General features: G+C 42.0%; 1 protein-coding gene across 1 annotated transcript in view; it reads left to right on the forward strand.

The window, feature by feature from the left end:
• Positions 1 to 1,607: 1,607 nt before the first annotated feature.
• The window catches only part of gli2a (GLI family zinc finger 2a), a 30,260-nt gene continuing 7,883 nt past the window's right edge, over positions 1,608 to 23,984 (forward strand). Inside the window, exons 1-6 of the mRNA XM_053328178.1 lie at positions 1,608 to 1,704; positions 6,896 to 7,099; positions 16,824 to 17,025; positions 18,349 to 18,547; positions 20,933 to 21,043; positions 22,248 to 22,388. Of these exons, the coding sequence (XP_053184153.1) occupies positions 1,623 to 1,704; positions 6,896 to 7,099; positions 16,824 to 17,025; positions 18,349 to 18,547; positions 20,933 to 21,043; positions 22,248 to 22,388 (939 nt within the window). The 5' untranslated portion in view covers positions 1,608 to 1,622. The remainder of the gene's footprint in view (positions 1,705 to 6,895; positions 7,100 to 16,823; positions 17,026 to 18,348; positions 18,548 to 20,932; positions 21,044 to 22,247; positions 22,389 to 23,984) is intronic.

Here is a 23,984-nt window from a genome sequence, read left to right on the forward strand (position 1 = left end):
CAGCTTATTTCTCAATTAATAAAGTTCTGTTCTTTGCTTCCTTATTCTTGAAACCAAGTTATTAGTAAGGTAGCAAACAACACTCTAACCTTTCTGTCTGTTCAAACTAGTTTAGTTAATGTTAAATACCTGAAACAGGGTAGACAATTGATTTGATGTGGATTTTTTATTAGTTTAAATGGATACAAATGATGCAGATTATATATATATGCGACATAAAATGTGATGGAGAAGTGTATAAAACCCTTAGTGGAGTTTATTCTAGGCTCTCTCCAGTCTGAGGAGAGAAAACTAAGAGTATTAAAAGGAAGGTACAGATAACAGATTTACATATATGCTGTACAGTTGCATGAAGAAAACTAAAGCTAGGATTAGTGGGTTGTTTGCAAAGATAATCCATAAAGAAAACATTACAGCAATAGAAACAAACCTTTTACAACTTTTTAAAATGTGCAGGTGTGAAATTAAAAGAATAGTGACGGTAACACTGAACCTCTGTAGATTAGACCAAACTGTAACTGAGATGTTCGACAGATAAGAGGCCTGAGTTTAAAGTTGTTATTGTTATGAAATTTATAACCAAACTTTCATTTTTCTTTTCTCACAGTTGTTGTCGTAGTGTCTACCAGGTGTTCTTACCACACACTGAGGCAGCAACAGGCTGTTTATCAGTACTGAAGAACACTAGGTCGAAAATAAGTACCGAGTGCCCCTTCAAAGAGTTGTGCCCCTGCCAGCGGCCAGCAGACGTTTTTATCTAGAGTTCAGCCCCTCAGGGACTATCAAGAATTACAACACCCACTTGTCTGTGTTTCTGCAAGCAGAGCCGCCCATTACCTGCCAGAGATGACAAATTTACTGTAGAGTCTGATGTGACCGGCAGGCTGTCTGCGAACTTCACACGAGACTTCTTCTTCTTTATTTGCCAAAAAAGGTGGCTGAAGGCAGTTACTTCATGTTTTGAGCATCCGGTTGCGCTCTCTTATCACACACAATGTAAAATACCTGATGTAAGAGACCCTGTATAGTTTTTGCCCACCCAAACAGACAGAGAGAGAGTAGAGAGTTACGCTTCTTCTTCTTCGTAGCCTCGCAGACGAAAGCCCTCGGTCTCGACTTGTCTGTACCTTTAGGGCTTAATAGGAGAAGGCAAACAAAAGGGGGTTATTATGTATTAGCTGTGGGACCGGGGGAAGGGAAAGGATGTAAGTGTATTGAGACTCCAGACACGCTTGTGGAATAACAGAAGTTAAGGCTTGTCTATGAACATACCAATGAAGATCATGCAAGGTGATAAGTGAGCTCAGTGCAAGTAATCAAATTAAATGAAACTGACTCCACTCCCTTTATTTCACACTCTTTGTTTGCTCTCTTTAACTTTCATCCACCACTGTCCCATCCTCCCTATCACTCTCTCTCTTTCTCTCTCTTATCTTTTGTACCTCCCTTCTTACATACTTTATTTAAAATGCGTCTCTTTTTCTTCTCTTCTCCACAGACCTCCAGGACTGACGGGTAGTCCGGTCATTTCAGACATTTCTCTGATCCGCCTATCGCCCCACGCACCAGCCGGGACGGGTGAGTCACCGTTCAGCCCTCCGCATCCCTACGTCAGCCCCCACATGGAGCACTACCTACGCTCGGTACATGGCAGCCCCACCCTCTCCATGATCTCAGCGGCACGAGGACTGAGCCCTGCTGAAGGTGAGACTCACCACACACCAACATTATAACACTAACTAAGATGTTGACTTTTAAACCCTTACACACCGTTACGGACCTGTATCTATTGACATGTGTTTTAGTGAAATGAATAGTTAATAGTCTTAATGAGATAGTAGTTATGAGGATTTCTTTTTATGATGTAGCAGTGAAGACTGATGGCTCTAATGGTTATACAATAAACCCCACAGCTCCATATAGTTCTGCTCATTTGACACTTTCAATATTTGACTAAAGAAACCTAAAAAATACCAAAAAGAGACATAAAAATGAGTAAAAGAGACACAAACTGACTAAAGAAACCTAAAAAAATACAAAACAGAGACATAAAAATGAGTAAAAACAACAAGTTGCCATAGTAACTATAAGATGGAGAGACTAAAGAGACATTTCCATCATTATGTCTATGTTATATTTTCATGTCTGAGGTAAAATAGGACATGATATTGTGTGATAGGAGATGTTTAGTGATGTAAAAGCTAAAAAATACACTCTCTCTGCTCTCTGAGACATGAATCAAGGTTTAATCACATTTATTGATCAGTCAGATCGAATATTGATGCTTTCTAAACACATCTGGGGTTCAACATTTGGTATAAACACTTTTTATGAGGAGCTTCTTAGACCCGAGGGTGGAGAATATGAACAGAGTGGAAGGGTTAACTCATCCTTAATCCAGAAAGTTCTGCTCATTTTACACTTTACATAATTGACTAAAGGAACCTAACTAAAAACAACTAGTTACCATAGTTACCATGAGATGGAGTGACTGAAGAGACTCAAAACTACCAAAAAGAGGCATTTCCATCATTATGTCTATGTGTTATTTTCATGTCTGAGGTAAAATAGGACATGATATTGTGTGATAGATGTTTAGTGGTGTAAAAGCTAAAAAATACACTCTCTGAGACATGAATCAAGGTTTAATCATATTTATTGATCATTATGAGGGGATTAATACTGTAAGGGTGAAACACATAACACTCACAGAAACGATTAAAAGCAGCCTGAAAACTATAAATCAGGGGGGTTTTGATAAGGCAGGTTTAGTCTGTGATTGTCCCCTGTAGCATGATGTCAGGTTGTTTCTCCAAGAGATGATTGAGGTTTACTTTTCTCTCTGGAGGCGGCTGTGATGCCCCTGCAGCCCCTTCCCCTTCATCCTAATCACTCCATCTCCTATTCACATGAATGACAGGACTCATGCATTCAGTCTTACTGGCTTTTAGCTGCATGGTCTTTCTTCCTCTAATCTTTTGTCCTCATTGGTATCTGCCTCTGCCTGTGTCACATATTAGGTGAGACCCACCTTTTGAGTCTTGGCACCCAATAAAAGCACATATGACAACCTGTGATCATGACACTATGTCTCCACAGTTGACTCCACTTAGAAATGCTGTTTCTCTCAAACTTGAAAAAAAAGGGCTCCACTGTCAATCTACTACCTCCATCTGTAACAAACTGTCACACTCTACCATTTCTCTGAGTAGTCTCTCCCTTTCACTCCAGCACCAATTATCCAGCTGTGACACATGCTACATCTATGTCCTGACATCAATGAAAAGCATAAACATCACAGACTATACTTTATATACAGTATATTCGCCCCATGAGTGTGACAGAAGGATTTGGCTCTAATTTAACCGGCCTAAAAGGAAACTTTTTGTTATGTCTGCAAAAACTTTAGCTCCTTTTTTAAAGCATGTGTGGGAATAAAAGTGCAAGTAGTAAATACTTTTCACATGCTGTCATTGAATCATGCACCTATAGGAGCTTTGAATGACTTCAAAAGCATAGGCACACATGTTCATCCATAAACACTTCTCTACCTGTCATGCATTGGCAGTATGGAAACACTCAGCCTTTAGCCTTATAGTCTCGTGATGCATGCAGCGGACTCAAAATAAAGAATAAACCGCTAAAGTTATGTGGAAAATCTTTCGAATGGCGGCTACACTCTGCACCTGCTTTTACCAGCTAATATTAATGTTATAGTTGTGTGTGTGGGTGAGAAGTTATATATCCTGTTCACTACAAACCGACTCTGTGTGCTTGACTGGAGCACATTGTAAGCACACACATACTTAAGGTTTACACAGCTGATTATTTAACCAACAGTGATAATTAGTCTAACATCGTATACGTTGCCGTAAATTAAATACTGAAGCCACCTTTCATCAAGCACGCCATGGTGTTTTTTTGCATGTGTGTGCATGCTTGGTGATTTGCGAGAATGCTTTGCGGTACAGGCAACTTTCCTACTCGTTTGTGTGTGTGTGTGTGTGTGTGTGTGTGTGTGTGAATGTGTGTGTGTGTTTGTGCAGAAGGGAAACCATGGAAATTAGCACAGACACAAACACGCAGAGCTCCATGAACGATTGAGTTCAAACGATGACAAACCTGTCCTCGCTATCCCTGTTCAAACAACAGGTCGAATAAGAGAGGAGCCACAGGCCTGCAGCTGGCATCAATAAATCACCGAGCACACTCTGCTGGCAAGTAATGCCTCCCCACCTTTCAAGAGAAGCAATGCGGAAGAGATGCTGTCACTGATAGAGTGGCAGGGAAGTATGGCACCTAATGGAGGGCATTCGGCAGCTCGGCAGAACATAAATAAAGTCTGCTCAGTAGAGCATGTGTAAACCTCTGATAGGGATACCTGGGTGCCAGGCATGTGTTGAGGGTTGTTTATGAAATCCTAACTTGCTGAAGGTATACTACATAAATTAGAGTTGGGTAATTATTTCTATTTTAATGTGATTCGATCGTGGTTAGTCAAGATCGCTGATAGACGGTCCGATGGGCAGGAGTAGAAGAGCGAATAAAGTCACAGGACGTCATATGTCATGTACCATTTAACGTTATTATCTTATCTTTAAAGTCATAGTTCAAGTAATATCAGTAATGTTAACTATTCTTATGGAGCGCAGAGAAACGTGTTGGTGTGCAGGCGTGGGAGAACAGAGATGTGAGGTGTCAGATTCATGGAGAAGAGACAGAAAACTGCTAATGAAGGATTTAAAATGTAACTCTCACATACTGTTCATATTCTAAGAAAAAAAAGACATTCACAGTCTCTAGTTTGTGGTCCAGTAGAACATTTTATAGAATATAATGAATATAACAGCATATTTAAATGCTTGTTTTTTTTAATATACACAAGCTAAACTTTTATATAACCAAAAAAATGTGTCAGCAGCACAAAAATTTAAAAGTCCGGCTACAAGAAATGTGTATGGGATGTTTTTACAGCTCTCAAATGTAGCGCTATGTTCCCACAGCTCTATGTTCCCTCAGTTCAATAAGAAAAGAAATAATTTCACCTGTCTTTCAAGCATTTTCACATATGAAACACATTATGTGCATTAAGGAAATTGGTGGAAAATACTTGAGGGAACATAGGGCCTAATTTTGATAAGGGGAACATTTCTTAGTAATGGGGGAACATAGGAATGACCCCAAGTTGGGGACCAAATACCCACAAAGTTAATGACATTCCCATCATTAGCAACTGCACTTTATGTTTAGGGCTTATGAAAGTGCTTGCTAAAGTGCTAAAATAGTAAAGATTATATCAAAAACAAACAAACATCATCATGTTAGTATTGTCATTATGAGCATGATAGTTTGCTGACGTTAGCATTTATCCGCTAACATGGCTGCAGACTCATAGTTTGGTTCTTCTACTTTCTATGAAACTAAAAAAAAAAAAAACTAGAAATTTTTGTGTAGAAATCATCTCTGCCAACCAAAATAATCTTTTGTCTGGGTTTCCTGGGACTAGCTGGGAGTGTAGTCGTTACCTCTCATCCCACTGTGTTCATAAGTGACATCACACACACACACACACACACACACGCTTACACACAAACCCTCAGACACAAAGTGGTGCTCTGCGGAGGTGGTAACGTGATCTGGCAGCCATGGAGAAAGCGAAGGAATACGCCTGGATCACTGCTGCTGGAGCACAAACACGCTGCCTGTGCACTGTTACCACAGCCATGGCTTAATAGGTTCTGATGGATCCAGATTTTTGGTTTATGTGTGCCCTTATGTGGAGGGGGCTGTGTGGGTGGGGGGTGGAGGGGGCTGTGGTTTTTTTACTCCCCCAATATCCCCCACCCTAGTGATCTCAACCCCCCCCCCCCCCCCCCCCCCCCCATCCTCCTGTCTCTACCAGCATGCATATTAATCCACCATCGGCCCACACCCCTGTCTTCTCCACACACTCCTGCACACTGGGGTAAAAAGGGGGGGAGAGAGGGAGTGGGGGGGGGGCAGGAAATGGAGTGGAGAGGGACACAGGCACAGTTAGATGTAGGAAAAAGCAATCCATCTCTCACTCTTATAGTTTCTGACACTTTTAAAATGTGGCTTTACTGGTGCAGGTGTTAACACATTTTTACGTCAATATTACCTTTGCTACCTTTGCACATGCAGCGTTTAAGGCCTTTCCTCAGCATTATAAGTGTATGTGTGTGTGTGTGTGTGTGTGGATGTGCATGTGTGTGTGTGCTGTGCGTGTCCACCTGCACTCTATGTCAGACTTCAGCCTGTCAAACAAATGCATAAACAACACCAGTGAAGTGCAGGAATGTTGTATTTCTTCCTTCTGTCGCTCCCCCTCCTCCACCCCAATGCTACCCCCCCTCCTCCTCCTCCTCCTCCCCTCCCCTCCCTGCCCCTCTCCATCTCTTCTGCCTCTGCTTCCTTTACTCCCTGGAGATATTTTCCCATAACCCTGCAAGCCTCAAAGACATCAGACACCTTTTATCAAAAGCCTCATGCCCTGGGGCACTCACGCAAGCACAAATCTTCAAATCTGTAAAGCAGGGCATTCGTCTCCTCTGCAGAATCCTTCTTGCAAAACTTTTCTTTGCACGTCTTTGTTTTTGTCACACTGTCTAAGGGTAGTGTCTGTCAAATGGTGTCTGTGAATATATTACTTAACTACAGGAAAAAGAAAAGCATTTAGATTAGCATAATTTCACAGGGTCGTAACCTCTGTGCTGGTGGGCTAGCACGAATTACAACAATCTTGACAGACGTCACCTCTTGTTTGGTGAATTCTGCATTATTTTATTATAAGACATGTAGACAGTGAAGCTTCTTCTTTTGTTTTTCATTTCAAAAAGAAAACATTAACCTATTCTCTTATGTTTCCTCTGTTCAGTGACCCACGAACACTTGAAGGAACGTGCCTTGTTCAGTCTCCCCCCTCCGCCACCAGGGGCCAACCCCACAGAGTACTACCACCTGATGGCCAGCGCCAGCCAGCGAAGCCCCTACGGTGACCTCCTGATGCAGAGCAGTGCAGCGGCGGCAGCAGCGGCAGCGGCTGCAGCTCATCTACCAGAATACATCAGCCCTGTAGATGGTGAGGATAAGATGTCTTGTTATGTTGTCCACTGACACAAATATGACGTGTTTATTGTGTTTTATTATCCCTAGACATTAAGAGAATTTACAGTCCATACTTACAACTTCCTATTTATAATTTGAGATGTATTTTATATGCATCAATAGCAACAGTGTGTCTTGTTTAACAGCTCAAAAACATCCAGTCACAGTTGTAGGTTGGTGTTAACGAGTCGTGCTTCTTTTACTGATAAACCATCTTTGGATTAAACAGGCACAGACTTGCAGACAGTTTTATCTAAACTGCCAAGTTTTGTCTGGATAGGGGTCAACCCATTGACCAGCCTGGACGAACATCAGATCCAATATTCAGCTTTTTTTTTAACGATTATCGTAAGCATTATTTTATTTTTATCCAATTGCCAATATGAGCTAATTTGGCTCTAATGGAGCCGTTTCCTTCTGTGGTCTCGAGAAATGACCCGCCCCCACAGCGATATCTGATTGGTTACACTTCACATGAGTAAACAACAACAACACTGAGGGCTGTGCATGATGTTGTGCCACAGAGAGCACAGACAAGCATCTGCAGGCTGGAGCAGCTCCAGTGAGAAAGCAGAGCTGTGTTTTGAAGGTAAGGCAGCAGATATTGCCCCAGTTGCAAAAAACATCACAAAACCCCATGCACTACAATCTTATGATCTATGTATGATCACAGGCATGCCCATGTCCAAGTTACAGTACTGAAAATGACACTTTTCTGCAGTGATATAATGTAAGCTAATGATGAGTCTGATCTTGTGACATTAGAGCTAATTGGAATGCGATAGCAAACGTCAACAAGTTCACAGGATGAACCAGCTGACTAGCAAAAAAACAAACACTGATAGGTTATAACATTATTTCGTACACTCACTTAAACTAACCAGGCTGATCATATGCTCAGTTACATCCCACTAATAATGGCAGGGTTGTACAGATCTGATCGCCAGCTGTGATTGGCCACCGCAGCATGATATCAGAAGTTGGCTATGGTTTAACTCTCTCTCTCTCTCCGCAGGCCGCTGTGGTGGCAGCCTAAACTTAATAAGCATACTAATAATTACTAGTGATGTTACTGAAGTGTGTCTGTGTTTCTTATAACTGTTAAATAGATGCAGGATTGTTGTTAGAGACTTTAAATGTAACTGATCTGCATGTAAGACTGCTTAGATGATATACAGTTGTGAGATTGGAATAGTCACTTCTATTCCTATTGTACATATTCAGCTATAGTAATAATGAGTAGCTAATCTTATCTTATTTAGAAGATAAGCGATAAAGAAAATGGATGAATAATCATTAGCAAATAAGTTTTAACCCAGTTTTACAAAGATAAATGATTCAAGAGATTGGCAAGCCTCGTAGCTTAGAACATTATGTAAACCTGGAATCAGATTCAAAACAGAACTAATGAAAGCCTTACTGGATCACCAACATCATACCTCTCTGATATTGTCATGTAAAAAAATATATATATTACAATCTCTCACTGGGAACACTAAAGCACATGCATGTCTTTCATCCATGGTACAAGAGTAACGGCCTAACTTAACAGCCATCTTACCCTTTGTTCTCAGCACCAGGCATGTTGATACCATCCTCTTATTCTTCCTCTCCAGGCTTTCTCATGGAAGAGTTCCCCACATCAAAGCCATGTAGAGCTTTTTCAGACTTATACATAGCATGGGGGCCACGGCTGGTTTAAGGGGTTGAGGGTGCATAAACGCTAAAAAAAAAAGCCCCGAGGCCAGGAGCTCGTAAAACACGTGTTACCTTACAGTCTTTCATTCTGACGGTGTGTCTCAGGTGTGTTTGTGCTGTTATTATGAGGAAACATCCTACAAAACAAATCCATGGTGACCTTAAAAGGGCAGCGTGGAGAATGTTGGCAGGTCGTCTCTCTGCTCTGTTTCTGTGTCGGGCTGTTATGGCAAGGATTAACCTCGTGGTCTGCATGTGCTGTTCGTCTAATGGGGAGGGATGCGGCAGGTTAAATCTAACACACACACACACACAGGCAGGCAAACAGGGCAGGCTAATGCTCACACGCTGGCACACGTGTTTAGACGCAAAAACTCACAGAGACCGGACTGTTCTTTAATGCCGGCTAGAACCTCGGCTCCCCCTATCAAAATGACGGTCAGGCACCAGAACAGACGTTTGATTTCAGCGGCGAAACACATCCAAGAAACCTTCAGACCTTATGAATGGGGAATAGAAAGCACACAGAGTGGAAAACTGCCCGTGAAAGTCAGCCTTTTCGATGTTCTGATAATCAAATACTCCCCTTGGCGCTGACATCGGCTCTGCTCCAGGAGCCCTCGCTCTTTTCTTTCATCCTATCCAACCACCCACCCTGAAAAAAACCCCCCCAAAAAAACTAAAAACTGACCCTCTGCTATGGCCGCTAATACAAGCATCCTCACGCACAGGTAGGAAAACACAACCAAATCAGATATGGGATCGCTCTGCAATTAATTTTTTTTTTTCAACGCCCTCAATCCTCAATCACTTAAGTAAACACGCTGGTGCTGAAAGGAAATGGTGAGGAAGAGTTAGGGGGGGGGCCTTTGCAGAAACTGTAGACCACCTCTTTCACCCCACCCTCCCCTCCCTCTCCTCTCCGTTTTCTTCTCTACCTCCAACCACCTCAGTGACCGCCACTGTGCTGCCCTGCCCGCACTTGTTTGGGGAGCCTGTTTGCTCAAATAAGCCACAACCCTCCCCTCCCCCTCCTCCCTTCCCCCCCCTTTCCCACCTCCCTCCATCCCCCCACTGCCTTGCTCCAACGCAGCGTCCACACTTGCTGCCACCGTCCCAGCAGCTTTTATTTAGTGTTCTACCATGCTAGGAGTGATGTGGTCAGGTTTTGGCCACTCTGCCAGTCTGGAGGCTCTTCCATTGCGGCCTCCAGACACAGGGCCCATATTGACCCAGGCAGCCAGCTAATGGTCTGTGCTGGCAGCCTGGGCTTGAATCAAAGGCTTTATTTACTGCCAGGACATGGGAGGAGGAGTAGTGGCAGAGGTGGCAAATATGTGCTTCATCCCCCTGCCGTTTGTTTTGGAAGGCAGTGCAGATAAAACCATATTAAAAATCAATTTATGCAGTAATATTCAGCAGACCCACCGCAAGAACTAGGAGCCCTCAGTGAACCCATAGTATGGCTTCTCACCCTCCTCCCCCACCACCACCCCCTCTCCTGCCCCCTTTTCCCTATGGGCAAGTGAATTGCAAGGCTTACGGTTGAGCCATGCAACACTGAGCGCTGCTGTGAGAATGTGTGCTTGTGGAAAAGCTCTGGACACATGCGTCAGTATAGGTTTTCTCTCTTTTTTTTTTTTTTTTTTTTGACAGAGCTGCAGGTCTTACTGGTGCACTTATAAATATATTTTGGCTTTACTGTTGGGCACACCTCAAGCCAGACACTTAAACACAGGGATTTCTCTGTGGAATATGAGGAAGACATCATTTTAAAAAACGCTGTAGCCGTGATGTTGTTAAGTTTTTTGAGTGCCACAACGACGGACAGACCTCCACAGACCATGGGTGATTTCTTTCCATGTCCACAAGTCAAAACACAAACCCTACTCAGCAAAAAATTGGGTTTCTGGACTGCTCTTGTTTCACTGTGTAAAGATCCACAAGCTGCTTGTTGGGTTTTCCTTCCACTAAAAAAATGCCAAATGTGATGGACAGGACTCCCTAAAACAAACAGTGTTACCAACAGTGGTTGTAAAGACCTCTCTGAAACGCTCAGTTGCTTCTCTTAGTCAGTGTCGGTGTCTATGGTGTGTTTTTCTCACATTAATCACTGTCCTTATCTGATGAGAGTGACATGGAGACTGAGGGGAGTAGACTGAGTTAAAACAACAGAAATACATTTAGCTCCAAAGACAAAATGTTCAGTTCTTAAACTCTTACACACTCTTCATATTGAGTCACTTTAGACATTTTTTTAGAGTTTTTTTCTCTCTCTTAAATGTGAAAATGGGTCAAATTCGACCATGAATAGTACGTAAGGGTTAAAACTAGATAGAAATGATCTGAAATGTTGGATGATCTGATATGCTGGATTCAATGGCTCTGGCTAAACAGCTTCACTATGTCTTCCCCCCGCTTGCCCCTCAGATAACGGTGTCCACTCTCAAATAAAAGCACAAAATGCCCATAAAAAGAAAATATACATTGTTTACTTACAGCATGTGGTCTGCCTGTTAAACACTGACCTCTCAATGTTATTTGAGGCCAACATTGTGCAAAGTTTTCTTTAAAAACAATCATTTTAATTTGAGAAGAGTTTTTTTTTTTATAGATGACATTTATTTCCATCATAGAGCTCTTTCCACATACTGTATATACAGGCAGCCAGAGGATGAACCAGGCCCAGGCCCTAAAGTGATACCTGTTACTGTATACAGAAAACTCCAATCTTTGAACTCTAATAGAAGGAAAAACTGGGAAAAACCAATTCCAACGTTAGAAATATAAGTATGATTGGCATTAGCATTGGTACACCGTCATTACTGCAAGTGTAAATAAAGTCACATTATGATATTTCACACTGGGAGGCATTCAGAAGCCTGTTTATATATGAGTGAGCAGGTATGTAAGGGCTGGGTGGGCAGAGAAATATCAGAGCGGCTTGCGGGAAAAAACGTTGAAGCTCCCACGACAAAAGCGGCGGCCAAAGTAAATGTCTGCCACCCCGAGGAAAAAGAGATTTTAGTGTTGATGCAGCAGAGGGAGAGAGGGAGATAGATTTGTGTACTGATGTGGTGGTGGAGAGGAGGGGGTGTGGGGCGGGGGGTGAGGGGCCGGTCCCCTCAGACTGCATACACAAACACTTAACTATATGTTGGTTCATGAGCACATGGGTGGAAGTGTGTGCGTAAACACACTAGCAAACACAACGGCGGCTTTTGGCTGGACACTGGGGGCTCATAGAGGATTCAGCACGAGCCCCCTCGCTAATAAAATTCACAGTGTTAGTATTAGTGAGATTTAGCAGGGAAAATAAACATTTTCCCACTCCAGCTGCCCCGGGGGTTGGCTTGGCTGGATGAAGATGTGGAGGCCTGGGGCCCTGCTGGCATCAACTCAAACTGCGGTGTGTTGGGGGGGTTGAGGGGGGGTGGGGTGGGGCAGGGGAGGGGGGGGGTATACAGAGTAGAGCAGCTCCTGTTCATCATGAAGGGGGAGTTAGTTGAGACCTGATTCACCCCAGATAAGGTCAAGGGGGACAAGCCATAGATTATCCACTGCTTATAGCTAAATGGACAGAACAAATGGTTTCAGCTGATTGAATTTGTTTGTTTGTTAAGTACATTATTAACCCTCCTGTCGTCCTCCTGGGTCAAATTGACCCCATCTTTTTTGTCTGTTCCTTCTTTCCTTCCTTCTCTCTTTACTTCCTTCCTCTTTTCCTCCCTCCCTCCTTACTCCTTTAGTTCCTCATTCCTTCCTTCCTTCCTCAGTCCTTCCTTCACCTGAGGACAACAGGAGGAGGGTTAAAGTGATTGAAACTTTCTTTTTTTAAATCCAAACTAAAGCCAACAACACAATCAATCATATTTTCTTTAAAGCTGAAACGATCACCAGCAAAACCGCTTCGTATATTAGTGCATAACCCTTTTAAATTTTTTATAAGTGGTCTAGCAGCGTCTTGGTTTACTGTGGTTTCTATCCGCTATGTGCACACAAACCCATGCTTGCATTTGTCTACATCACCAAGGCATGCACCAACCCATCCTCCAACTCCCCCTAACTACATGATTTATGTATTCAAGTAGATTTTTGCTGATTTCACACATTGGACAGACATGTTTGAAACAGTGGGACCAGCAGCTTGAGCAGCACTTTTTAACAATATTGACCAGAGAGTCTTATCAACAATACGGACAGCCACCAAAGTAACATGTAGCTCCCTCTAGTTGGTTATATTCATCACTGCCACAATTTCAGACAATTTTATGTTTTTGACAAAGTTGAATTACTTTAATGAATCAATATGAAGTTTCACTTGTGTACAATACGCTAGCTACAGTTTCCACAATGCATATGATGAGTTATGTGTTTATTATTGGTGTCGCAGATCACTTATGAAGAGGCGCTACCTTAAGGCTAAAAAGTGAGGGAACAAAAATACTCCAGTGTGCCAAAGATTGAAACATAACTGACACATTTTTGGCTATTTTTAGGTAAATCTATGCCTGACATTAGGTATAGCCAGGTCATATACTTGCATACACGCAACACTAAACTATCCAAACTTAAAACCATTTTCCAGGAAAGTGAAATGAAACACACTAAAACAGATGCTAAAATTATTTTCCTATAAACTGAAACACATTTTGCTTTTTAGCGGAGACAGTTTGTTGACATTTTCAAGGATGTTGTGAGATTTGCATTTCTCACCACATGTTTGATCATGTATTGGCACTAAACTTGGCTCTTGGCGCCGTCTCTTGTATCCAACTTCAGCTACAATCCAACTTAGACAGCTCATCATTCTGTTGTTGGCGTAAGTTTGCTGTCTAATAAGTTCGCCGCCTCCATGAACCCCAACAGAGGCCACTGAATTCTCAAAGGAAACGCTTTCACTCATTTAAACAGCCTTGAAAACGCATTTTAACCCTCCTGTTGTCCTCGAGTCAAGGAAGGAAGGAAGGAAAGGAGGAAGGAAGGAAGAAGGAAGGAAAGGAGGAAGGAAGGGAGGATGAAGGAAGGAAAGAAGGAAAGGAGTAAGGAAGGGAGGAAGAAGGAAGGAAAGAAGGGAGGGAGGAAGGATGGAAGGAGGATGAAGGAAAGGAGGGAGGAAGGAAGAAGAAAGGAAGGAAAGGAGGAAGGAAAGGAGGAAGGAAGGGAGGAAGAAGGAAGGAAAGGAGGGAGGAAGAAAGGAAGGAGGAGGAAGGAAAGGAGGGAGGGAGGAAGGAAGAAGAAAGGAAGGAGGAAAAGAAGGAAAGGAAAGAAGCAAGGAAGGGAGGAAGGAAATGAAGGAAGGACGGAGGAAGGAAGGAAGGAAGGAAGGAGGGAGGGAGGAAACAAAGAAGGAGGCTAAGAAGGAAAGGAAAGAAGCAAGGAAGGGAGGAAGGAAATGAAGGAAGGACGGAGGAAGGAAGGAAGGTAGGAAGGAGGGAGGAAACAAGGAAGGAGGAAGGCAGGAAGTAAGGGAGGACCCGGGAGGACGACACAAAGGTTAAGTTGTAATTTTTAGATTTTTTTATGTCTAAAAATGTTCATTTGTTACGATAAACATGATAAGTTTTTCTAAATGTAGTGTTTAGAGCGCAGGGCCCCAGTTTTAGGATGTCATGGGAGAAAAGGCATGCTAAGTCTTTACAGAGCTTTACAGTGACCCACCATGTGCTTATAGAGCCAGGATGACACTGAGAGCTAGCTAGGGGGTTTTCTCAACCCTTCAATTAAAGTGTTTTCATTTTCCAGAAAGCCATGTCAGTTAAAACAGCACGGACAAATACTTAAAATAATCACTCACACATACACACTCGTCACTCCCATCCCCTTAATATCTATATATCGATGTGCACTGGAGCCGCCTGTAATTATGACCCTCTATATAAATCCAGGTACCACAATTACAACCAACCCACGTCGCAGTCCCACAGCGCAATGGCACACATGTAGACACACACACACACACACACACACCCACATACACACACATACACACATAGCACGCCATGCCATAGTACCACACACTGCCGCGCCGCCATGGCCTGTACAACATCTGTTTTCTCACTCCCCGCCGGAACCTGCTCACCCTTTCAATTATAGCCGCCACCTATAAAACACTCCTTTGCCGAAGTTAGAGAGAGTTGTGTATGTGTGTGTGTGTGTATGTGTGTGTGTATGTAGGGAATTTAATGCAGGTAAATTTAGATCGGTGACATCTTTTGGCACAACATCTATGTAAAGAAAACCAGCTTGTCCGCTTGTTTAGCATGAATGACAGAACAGTATAGACAGCAGAGATGTTTTTAGCTTTTGTTGCTGGAGGCATTTGAGAGTTCTGTGCTGAGCTTGATTGAGGAGGTGGTTTGTAAGAAGGAGGTGTTTTGGGCACGGTGCCCAGAGGGGTGAGGCTGGCGCCAGGCTACCAGGCCACCAGGCTTTGAGGCCTGTTTCCTGCTTTATAAAGCGGAATATTAATACACCTATCTCCCATTAAATCTGTTGGCAAGGCAGCGAGCTTTGCTTTCTGCAAAAATAGCAAATTCAAGCGGCTGCATGACCCGTGTGGAGCGGCGCATAGCTTATCAGAATGAACTCCTCCTTCAGGACGAGCCATATTCTCATGTTGAGGACCGCCTGCCTCTTCACCCTCTACGTTATTTTCTGTTCCTCCCTTACCGTCTGTCTTCTCTACTCCATCCCCACCCCTTTATGTTGCTAATGAAAGATGACACATTTATTTATTAGCCTCAGAGAAGCACATTCCTGAGGACCGTTTGTTGTTTTTGCCAGCTCTTTCATACACATCTCTATCATCTCCACCAGTTTTTCCCCCCCCCCTTTTTTTTCATAAGCCTCCAACTACTGTCGTCTGCTGTCTGAAGTTTCAGGGGGCCTTTTAACTAAGTGCATATGCCTTCGCTTTACGACTCGCCACCTCCAAACATAATAGTTTTGGAAGTAAGACCTTGGTTTATGGCTGTAGGTCTGGCGCGGTGATTATGGCGGTGCCTGGATTCATTTGGCTCGAGGGGTTGTGAGCTCCGCCGGGCTAAGAGTCACGTATTGGCTGCATATTGACAGCAGTGAAGTTGACATGCGGCAAATGTGTGAGAGTGTCAGGTCACAATGCATGTGCTTAGGTGAGTCGTGATGGATCTATTATGAGTTTCCTGCCTCTCGCGCCTCTGATGATGTCTGCTGTAAGACCCAATTACACATGTGCACAAACTAGCCCTGCTCTTTGTCCGCTCACACTGCAAAACCAGCACCTGTTGGTCCCAAACAAGTGATCTGTCTCTGTCTACTGTGGAAGTAGGAGTTACATACCTTTGAAATTTAAAAAGAAATAAATACACATGAATGATGGGGCTTTCAGTACGTATGGAAAAATAAATAAGCCCCCTCTCCTAAAGTTCATGGGAAAGTAGTCTACCTCATTATTTTCTTGTTCTCCTTTCTACAAGTATAAGAAAATAGTGCAACAACCAGGTTTAGCAGCAGGTCATGAACCCTACCTTTGTGAGTCAGTCTTGTTCTTTTTAATGGTATTCTAAGATCAATTTGTTTAAATTGCCTCCATTTAACTTGCCCAAGTACAGCGGTCTGAAAGAGATTGCTATCGCGGTAATTACTGAGAATGATTGGGGGGCGATTCATTATGCATAAGAGGATGCGAATGTTAAATAGGGGGAGCTGTGTGTATGTGTGTGTGTGTGTGTATGTGTGTGAGAAAGATGCGGGAGATAGAGCGTAGCTTAGCATGGATGTGACCTCCACTAGAGTGCTCAGGGCTGAATGTTTCTTCCAACATGGTTCAGGCTAACTGGTGTTTTCTGTTGAAGCCAAGCAGAGATTTAATGGAAGCACGAGGAATTTGCACATAACTTTTCCAATCTACTTAACTGTGAAGCCACGACAACTGTGCCCAAAAATGTCTAAATGTTAGTAATAAAAATTCTTGACATTGTTTCTGTTGTGTGTTGTTGTTGGTTTTTTTCGTCCAGTGTCACGTTTCTCCAGCCCACGACTGACTCCCAGACTCAGCAGGAAGAGGGCGCTGTCCATCTCTCCGCTGTCAGACGCCAGCATCGACCTGCAGACTATGATCCGCACCTCGCCCAACTCCCTGGTCGCCTACATCAACAACTCCCGCTCCAGCTCAGCCGCCAGCAGCTCCTATGGGCACCTTTCAGTCGGAGGGATCAGGTACATAGATCGCCTACCAACACACACATATTTGGGTCAATGAGGTTTTTGTGTCCATGTGGTTTCGCCAAATTTAAAGGTGTTGAAATGTGAAAATAAACATATGAATAACTTGCACATATTCCTTTTTTTGTGGACCCAGCATCAAATTTCTGCTTTTAATCCATTTTGAGAGAATATATTAGAGGATTAACGCAAAAATGTCTAAGTGGTGTAACCATAAAAACTTTGTACCAAATAATTCAACTTGCTTAAAAACAGTAAATTCTCATTAAAGCACCATATCAACTAGTTTGGCATGATGTTACATTATAACTTTTTATATTAAATAAAGGTAATGGAATACAATTGTTCTAAATATTACTTTTAATCTGGAGAATCATGGAGATCAGGAACCATTTACATGTTTTAAATGAAGTCATTATTTGTATAAATCCACTTAAATCCACTGTAGGTGGATAAAATATGTAATATCTATCATTATTTTGTGGTTACACCATTTGACATTTTCAGGAACTATTCTTTAAGATATTGATAGATATCTCATCTTGCCAACCCTTATTTGTCACTGACCCATAAACAGAATACACATTTACAGTCAGATACAAACTCAAGCATATTTACTTGACAGAGTTGGTTAAGATTATATCTGAAGCCAAAGAGAAGCTCTTCTTCCACTAAACTTTACTGACAATAATTGTTTTTTAAGTACTCTCCTTTTTAATTATTACTTCATCCAGCGACGCCCAAAACTTTAAAGACATAATCATTTTTGCACCAACTTTTGACCTAACTTCCCAGTCAATATCATTAAAAACCATGAGAATGACACATTTAGACATCTGTTTTTAGCAACTTCATGTCAAGCTCTTGAAAAATTACTAGTTTAAAGTTCTCATTCGTTGAACCCTGAGATGGAAACGAGTCCACTCAGCCAGCGTGGTTGTTGTTTTGGGTTTATTTTGTTCAGACGTTGTCCCTTCAGCCCTTTTTTTTTATAATGTTAACAGCCAAGCAGCGTAGTTCTCAGTCTACTGTGGGCCAAAAATAGATAGCACATGCTTTACAGATGTTTGTTCAGCATGTTTAAAAGATAAGGAGGCTGCAGAGATATTTTCTGTTTTTCGTATGGCCAACAAATCCCACAAAAAGACCAAAATCAACAATGAAACCGAGACTATAAATAACAAAAAACATGAAATTTCAAATGGCGCTAAGTCACTCAAATGTACTAGATTTAGTCGTTGGATAACACCCAGCAGAAACAAACCTCCATTCATATTTTCCATGAGATAACTGTTTTCTTTTTCTCACTCGTCCCAGCCCTTCATTCAGCTTCCCTCATCCCATCAACCCAGTGGCGTACCAGCAGCTGTTGTCCCAGCAGAGAGGTTTGAACGCCTTCGGCCACACTCCTCCTCTCATTCAACCGTCGCCGTCATCTTTCTCCGCTCGCCAACACCCGCTGACGGCTTCACCGATGACCACCTCCCACAACAGCTCCAACTCTGAGACAAACCAGGTGGGAATAGGGAGGATCTCTACACTTGAACTTCAAGTGCATACACATTTCTCTTTCCGTCTTTCTCTTACCTTTGATACAGTTTTTATGGATGTCTACGTTGTGGATCAGACTGAGACTGAAGGATCCTCAAATAAGTTCCAGACAGACGATTTTTTAAAACTTGATGTTTTCATATCAAAGTGTGAACAGATGTTAAGATGCATAAACTTGGGATTTTCACAAAATTCAATCCAGAGCCATAAAAAGTAAATGTACAAAACTTGATCCAGAGAGTTGCTTTTTCTCACACAACTTGCACAGCGGCATCAATCTCATCTATGCTTATCATCATCTTTGTTACTAACAGTGAGACACAAAAGTGGAAGAAAATGACAAAATCACAGACTTCATTCTTTTTTGATTGTTTAAGGACAAGGACAAAACTCAACAGTGCGTACTCTACCTTAAAATTATGTTTGCTTTGTGATTTTGTACACAAGATCAGCTCAGATATGACCTCAAAGCGAGCATCATCCCACAGAGAAGCAGCTATTCATACTAGCTTTGAATGCCCATCGGTCTCTTAATTAAGATACTAACAGAAAATACAGGAAATAAGTACATTAAATTGAACATTAATTATTAAATAGTATTATTAATTAAGTTTTCATTCCATTTAGGGTTTAAGAGAGATGGGTTCCTGCTATTGTTCAAATGTAAGGTAGGGGAGGTAACACTAAATACTTGCCACTTTAGCCTATAGAAGCTGTTTTTTCAATACTGCTGCATACACATTGCCTGTATTTTCTGGTTGTATTCTAATAAAGAGGCTAAAAAATAATGATATATGGTCATTATAGCATTGATAAAACAACACATCTAATGGTTAGGGTTAGGGTTAAGGGTTAGGGTTACTGTGCTTAACACTTACTTAAGCACAATACTGTATGTCTGCTAAAGCCTGAAGTATTTAAGATGTTCAAACATAGTAAAAATTGCCCATCACATGTTCAAGAAACAGCGGTAATGTCCTCAAACTGAGTCAAACTGTCTTTGCTTTAAACTTTAAAAAATCTAGAAAGTCTTGTTTTTGTAAATTCTGCCTAAGGTCAGAAATATGTAGGAGTCTCCCTCTCACTTCCATCTGTCTTACTTCCTACTGTCTCCTCTGTCTCTCTTTATCAGCCCACTGTATACTCCACAGCCACTCATAATGTAAACTTCCCACTCAGTGAATCATTCCACCTCACACTGTTATCAGCTGCCTCCAGCTCCGTTTCAGCACAGCGTCTCACCGAGAGAGGCGGTCTACTGACACACACCGAAAAGGATCCAAGTGTATATATTCACTATACACACACACACACACACTGATACACACATACTGATACACACACTCAGACTCCTGCACGTGCACAAACACATTCAGCTGCAATTCAACAATGATCAGAACCATGTTTCCCTTTTGGTTTGCGGCCAGCTGAATGAATCATCGAGGCCTGCACAAATGTTGAACTGCACTGTAGAGTCTGGGTGGGATTAGGAGACCCCCTCCAGTGAACCTCAATATACACACACACACATGCACACACACACACACACATCTTTCAGCTGCTTTACATTTTATATCTTCCCTTTCTTTTCGTCTCCATTAGAGCTTTAACAGGCCGTGTGTGTCTTTGTCTCTCCGTCGTCTTCACAGAATCGCTCGGCAGATCAAAAGCCCCTCCCTTCCCAACCCCCCCGACCCCACTGCCTTCCCCCTCCTCCCCTTCTCTCAATGAGGGTAATAACTCCTCTTCTTTCATATTTCCTTGCGGCTTTGGCGATCATAACGCAGTCTAAACTGTTTAGTCTCGGCGGCGGGTCCCAGTCTGACTTATGGGATCCGGTGCCTGGCGCAACCGGGACTCCTCACATCTCTGCAACGAGCAATCGGGCCAAAAACAATTGTGTGGTATCTCTGTGGCTTAGTTATCTGATTCCCCTCTGCCTCTCCCGGTGGTGTGGAAAGACGTGGTGTCAACTGAGTGGAATCTGGTGGTTTTAATAAATTGAATTGGATGGTGAAATTGATAGGTGAAGGGAGGAGTGGGAGGGCTAATGGTTGCGCAGGTGGATGAATGTTGTGTGTTTAAGATTAATTGAATGATAGATTATGAATGAGTGGGCTGATTTTGGTTGTGTGGTTATGTTTGGATAAATGAATGTGAATTTAAAACCACTTTGTGTTTGTCTAGAGTAAATATTCACTCTTGATGCATGGATAAACAAAATAAAACAAATTATTTTGCCTTGTTTTTGCTTCAGAAAGTCACACAGATAGAGTTTCACACGGATAAACTGGTAGAAATGTTTGTTTCCTCCTATTTGACCATTTCCTCTGTTTTATTTATCCTTCAGAACGCTGGCGGAGACCCGGCAGTGAGCAGCACTGTCAACCCACTGATCACTAAGAGGTCAAAGGTTAAAACAGAAGCAGAGGGTCCGCTGCCCATCTCACCGTCCTCTCAGGTACGAAATCTGAAATTCTGAAAAACAAAAAAAAAGCAAATGGGTCAATGACGTGATGCAACCCAGTGTCCAATTGGTGTAACCAGTATTTTTCTTTTCATAAAAATCTGATTATATACAGGAAAGGACATGTGAACTAAAATGTGGAATAAATATAATCTACTTTTGGAACACAACACTATGTTTTTTAACCCTTACAGACTGTTCAGTGTCCAATTGGTGTAACCAATGGTGGTGGTGTAACCATTTTTTTCATCAAAATCTGATTATGTAGGGTCCATTTGACCCATTTGAGAGCTGCAAAAACACCCTATACAATTTTTTTTTTTTTTGCTAGACTTTTCCTAATGTAAACCACAGTATAGAAAAAATGTAAATAAAATGCATAATGCCAGAATATGAACAATATGTAAGAGCTAACAAAGTTTACATAATTTGTCAAAACTTTGGTTGTTTTTAAGATATGTCCTGTTTAATATAGACAAATTTCTTTAAAATGTCTTTTCATTTGATGCTTTAAAATGATGTAATTATTTGTATAAGTCCACTTAAATACACTGTAGGTGGATAAAATATTTAATATTTATCATTATTTTGTGGTTACACCATTTGACATTTTCAGGAGTTCATTAAACCAGCATGAATACAATATAAATATAATAATACGATATTTTTGAATTGCTCATCTTGCCAACCCTTATTTGTCACCCATCTACAACATTAGATATACATTTTTTTTTAACAGTTGTACAATTAATTCCAAACAATAATGACTTTTCTTGAAAACTTTACTTTTACGTGTGCAAAACTCCAACCAGCTGCACAGATTTCTCTTATTTTTATAACTTATCCATCCTTCCATCTTTATCACAGCTCCAGCTACTCACAGCGGAAAAATAGGTCCCGCTTTAACTGTAGCTGCTAATTTGTCTACAATTGATTATAGGGAGTGAATAAAAAATGCAGCTTTGATCAATGACAAGAGGTGTTGTCACGCATTGAGATCAACCAACAACTCATTAGGATTAAGAAGCAGATAAGATAAGAGAGATGCAAAATAGTACAGAATGCTTTTCTAATGTATTGACCACAGCTACAGATAAAAGATGCAGCCTTTATTTGCATTTTTCCCCCTCTCTAGTCATTTATACACTTAAATGAAAGTTATGGCTCCTGTCTGAAGAAGTGTATCTTCTTTCTCCAGGATCACGGTGGAGGGATCTTGGACCTGAGTGAAGATCTGGATAAAGACGAGTGCAAGCAGGAGCCTGAGGCCATATATGAGACCAACTGCCACTGGGAGGGCTGCACAAAGGAGTATGACACCCAGGATCAACTTGTTCATGTGAGTATGAGGCTGCTTGGTTCACTCTGAATGTGACTTTGAGGCTATTGTATCTTGGGGAATGATTTATTGGAATGACGTAGTTGTTACTGTTTTTAATGACCCTAACCCAGTAAGAGAAAGAAAACTGCCAAAAAACTATAAATCACACTTCAAAGTTCACTGTCCAAAAATACAGAGTTGAGACATTTGCCAACATATTTCATCTTGCATTATTCATTTCTTTGTGGTGGTGAAAGTAAAATCTTATCCTTACATACTGTTCAACGTCAAATTTGACCCATTTTTTTGGAGAACACCATATGTACATTTATTTTAGTTGAAATAAAAATTGAAATAAAATCATTTTTTAATGTTTCTACAGCCAATGTACAAGTTTGGCCGGTGTTTATAAAAAAACAAAAAAACAAAAATCAGCATTAAAACACTGTATTCAGCATATCATGGATCATAAAATAGTGATGGTGAATGTCTTTTATCCAAAAGATTAATCTGATGGGGAATTTATGAATGTGAATTGTTGTAGACCAGACAGATTATGAAAAGTATTTAAAGGTTAAGTAACTCTTCTGCTACTCATTAAATTCATTCTGATTGAGTTTGGTCAGAAAGGCCGTCCAGTAACTGATCCTTTCCTGTTAGCTTGACACGTGCAACGTTAATGAGCCTGCCGTCTCTCACCAAATACAAGTCCACACCCTGCAGCTGTGCCCCCTCCCACCCTCCCAAACCCCAACCCCTCAGCCTCATGACCCTTAACCCATAACCTTTCACTCCCAGCAACACCCCCAAGCCCTGAAGCCCAGAGGGCCGGCCGTAAATCCATCGTCATGCCAGCAGCTCTGGAGTTTTAGAACTTCATGCTCCCCCTCTTTCCAGCCCAACTTCTCCTCTCGCTTTCCACTTTCTGACTGGCTGTCAGTCATCTCAGAGCTGCGGTAGGAGGTGTATGTGTCAAGTCCACACACCCAGGGACTGATCTGAGGGGGTTGAGGGGTCACTGTGGGCCGCTGCATGTCATGACCAGAGTTACCTTTGAGAACTTTTGCCCCAGATCCGGCTCCCTCGCCACAAACCCTTGTGAAAGCTTGCCAGGAATAGCGAGTCGACTAGCAGAGGAGTGCAGGTTGGATCGAGGGTGTAGATGGACAATGTGAGGCCAGCACATTCTTAAATCCTCACCAGACCACAGCTTTCTATCCACCTCATGAAAAGCCAACCAGAAATATAATGAAGAAGAAATGTTATAACCATTTCTTCTTTAAGAAAACCCTGACAGCATCTCCCTAAGCACATCCAGGGTTTCACACAAGGTTCTCACAATATCAGCAAAAAGACACACACACACACACACACACACACCTGTGGGTTTTTCTGGCTTGTGCTTAACCAAAGTAATCCTGTTTCGAGATCCCCCAAATTATGGATTCACACTAGTGTGTAACCTGAAAATAGAGGCCTCCGCTGGGCCACACACTTGTTTCCATTCCTCCCTCCTTCACCCAAAATAGATCTCAGCAAAATCGTCAACCACTGAGCTTTTTCACTGGTAAAGAAGTGGCCACATAAGTGCAGCATTGTGGGCCTGGATGTCCT

The sequence above is a fragment of the Scomber japonicus genome, chromosome 11, assembly GCF_027409825.1.
Source record: "Scomber japonicus isolate fScoJap1 chromosome 11, fScoJap1.pri, whole genome shotgun sequence".
NCBI classification, from domain to species: domain Eukaryota; kingdom Metazoa; phylum Chordata; class Actinopteri; order Scombriformes; family Scombridae; genus Scomber; species Scomber japonicus.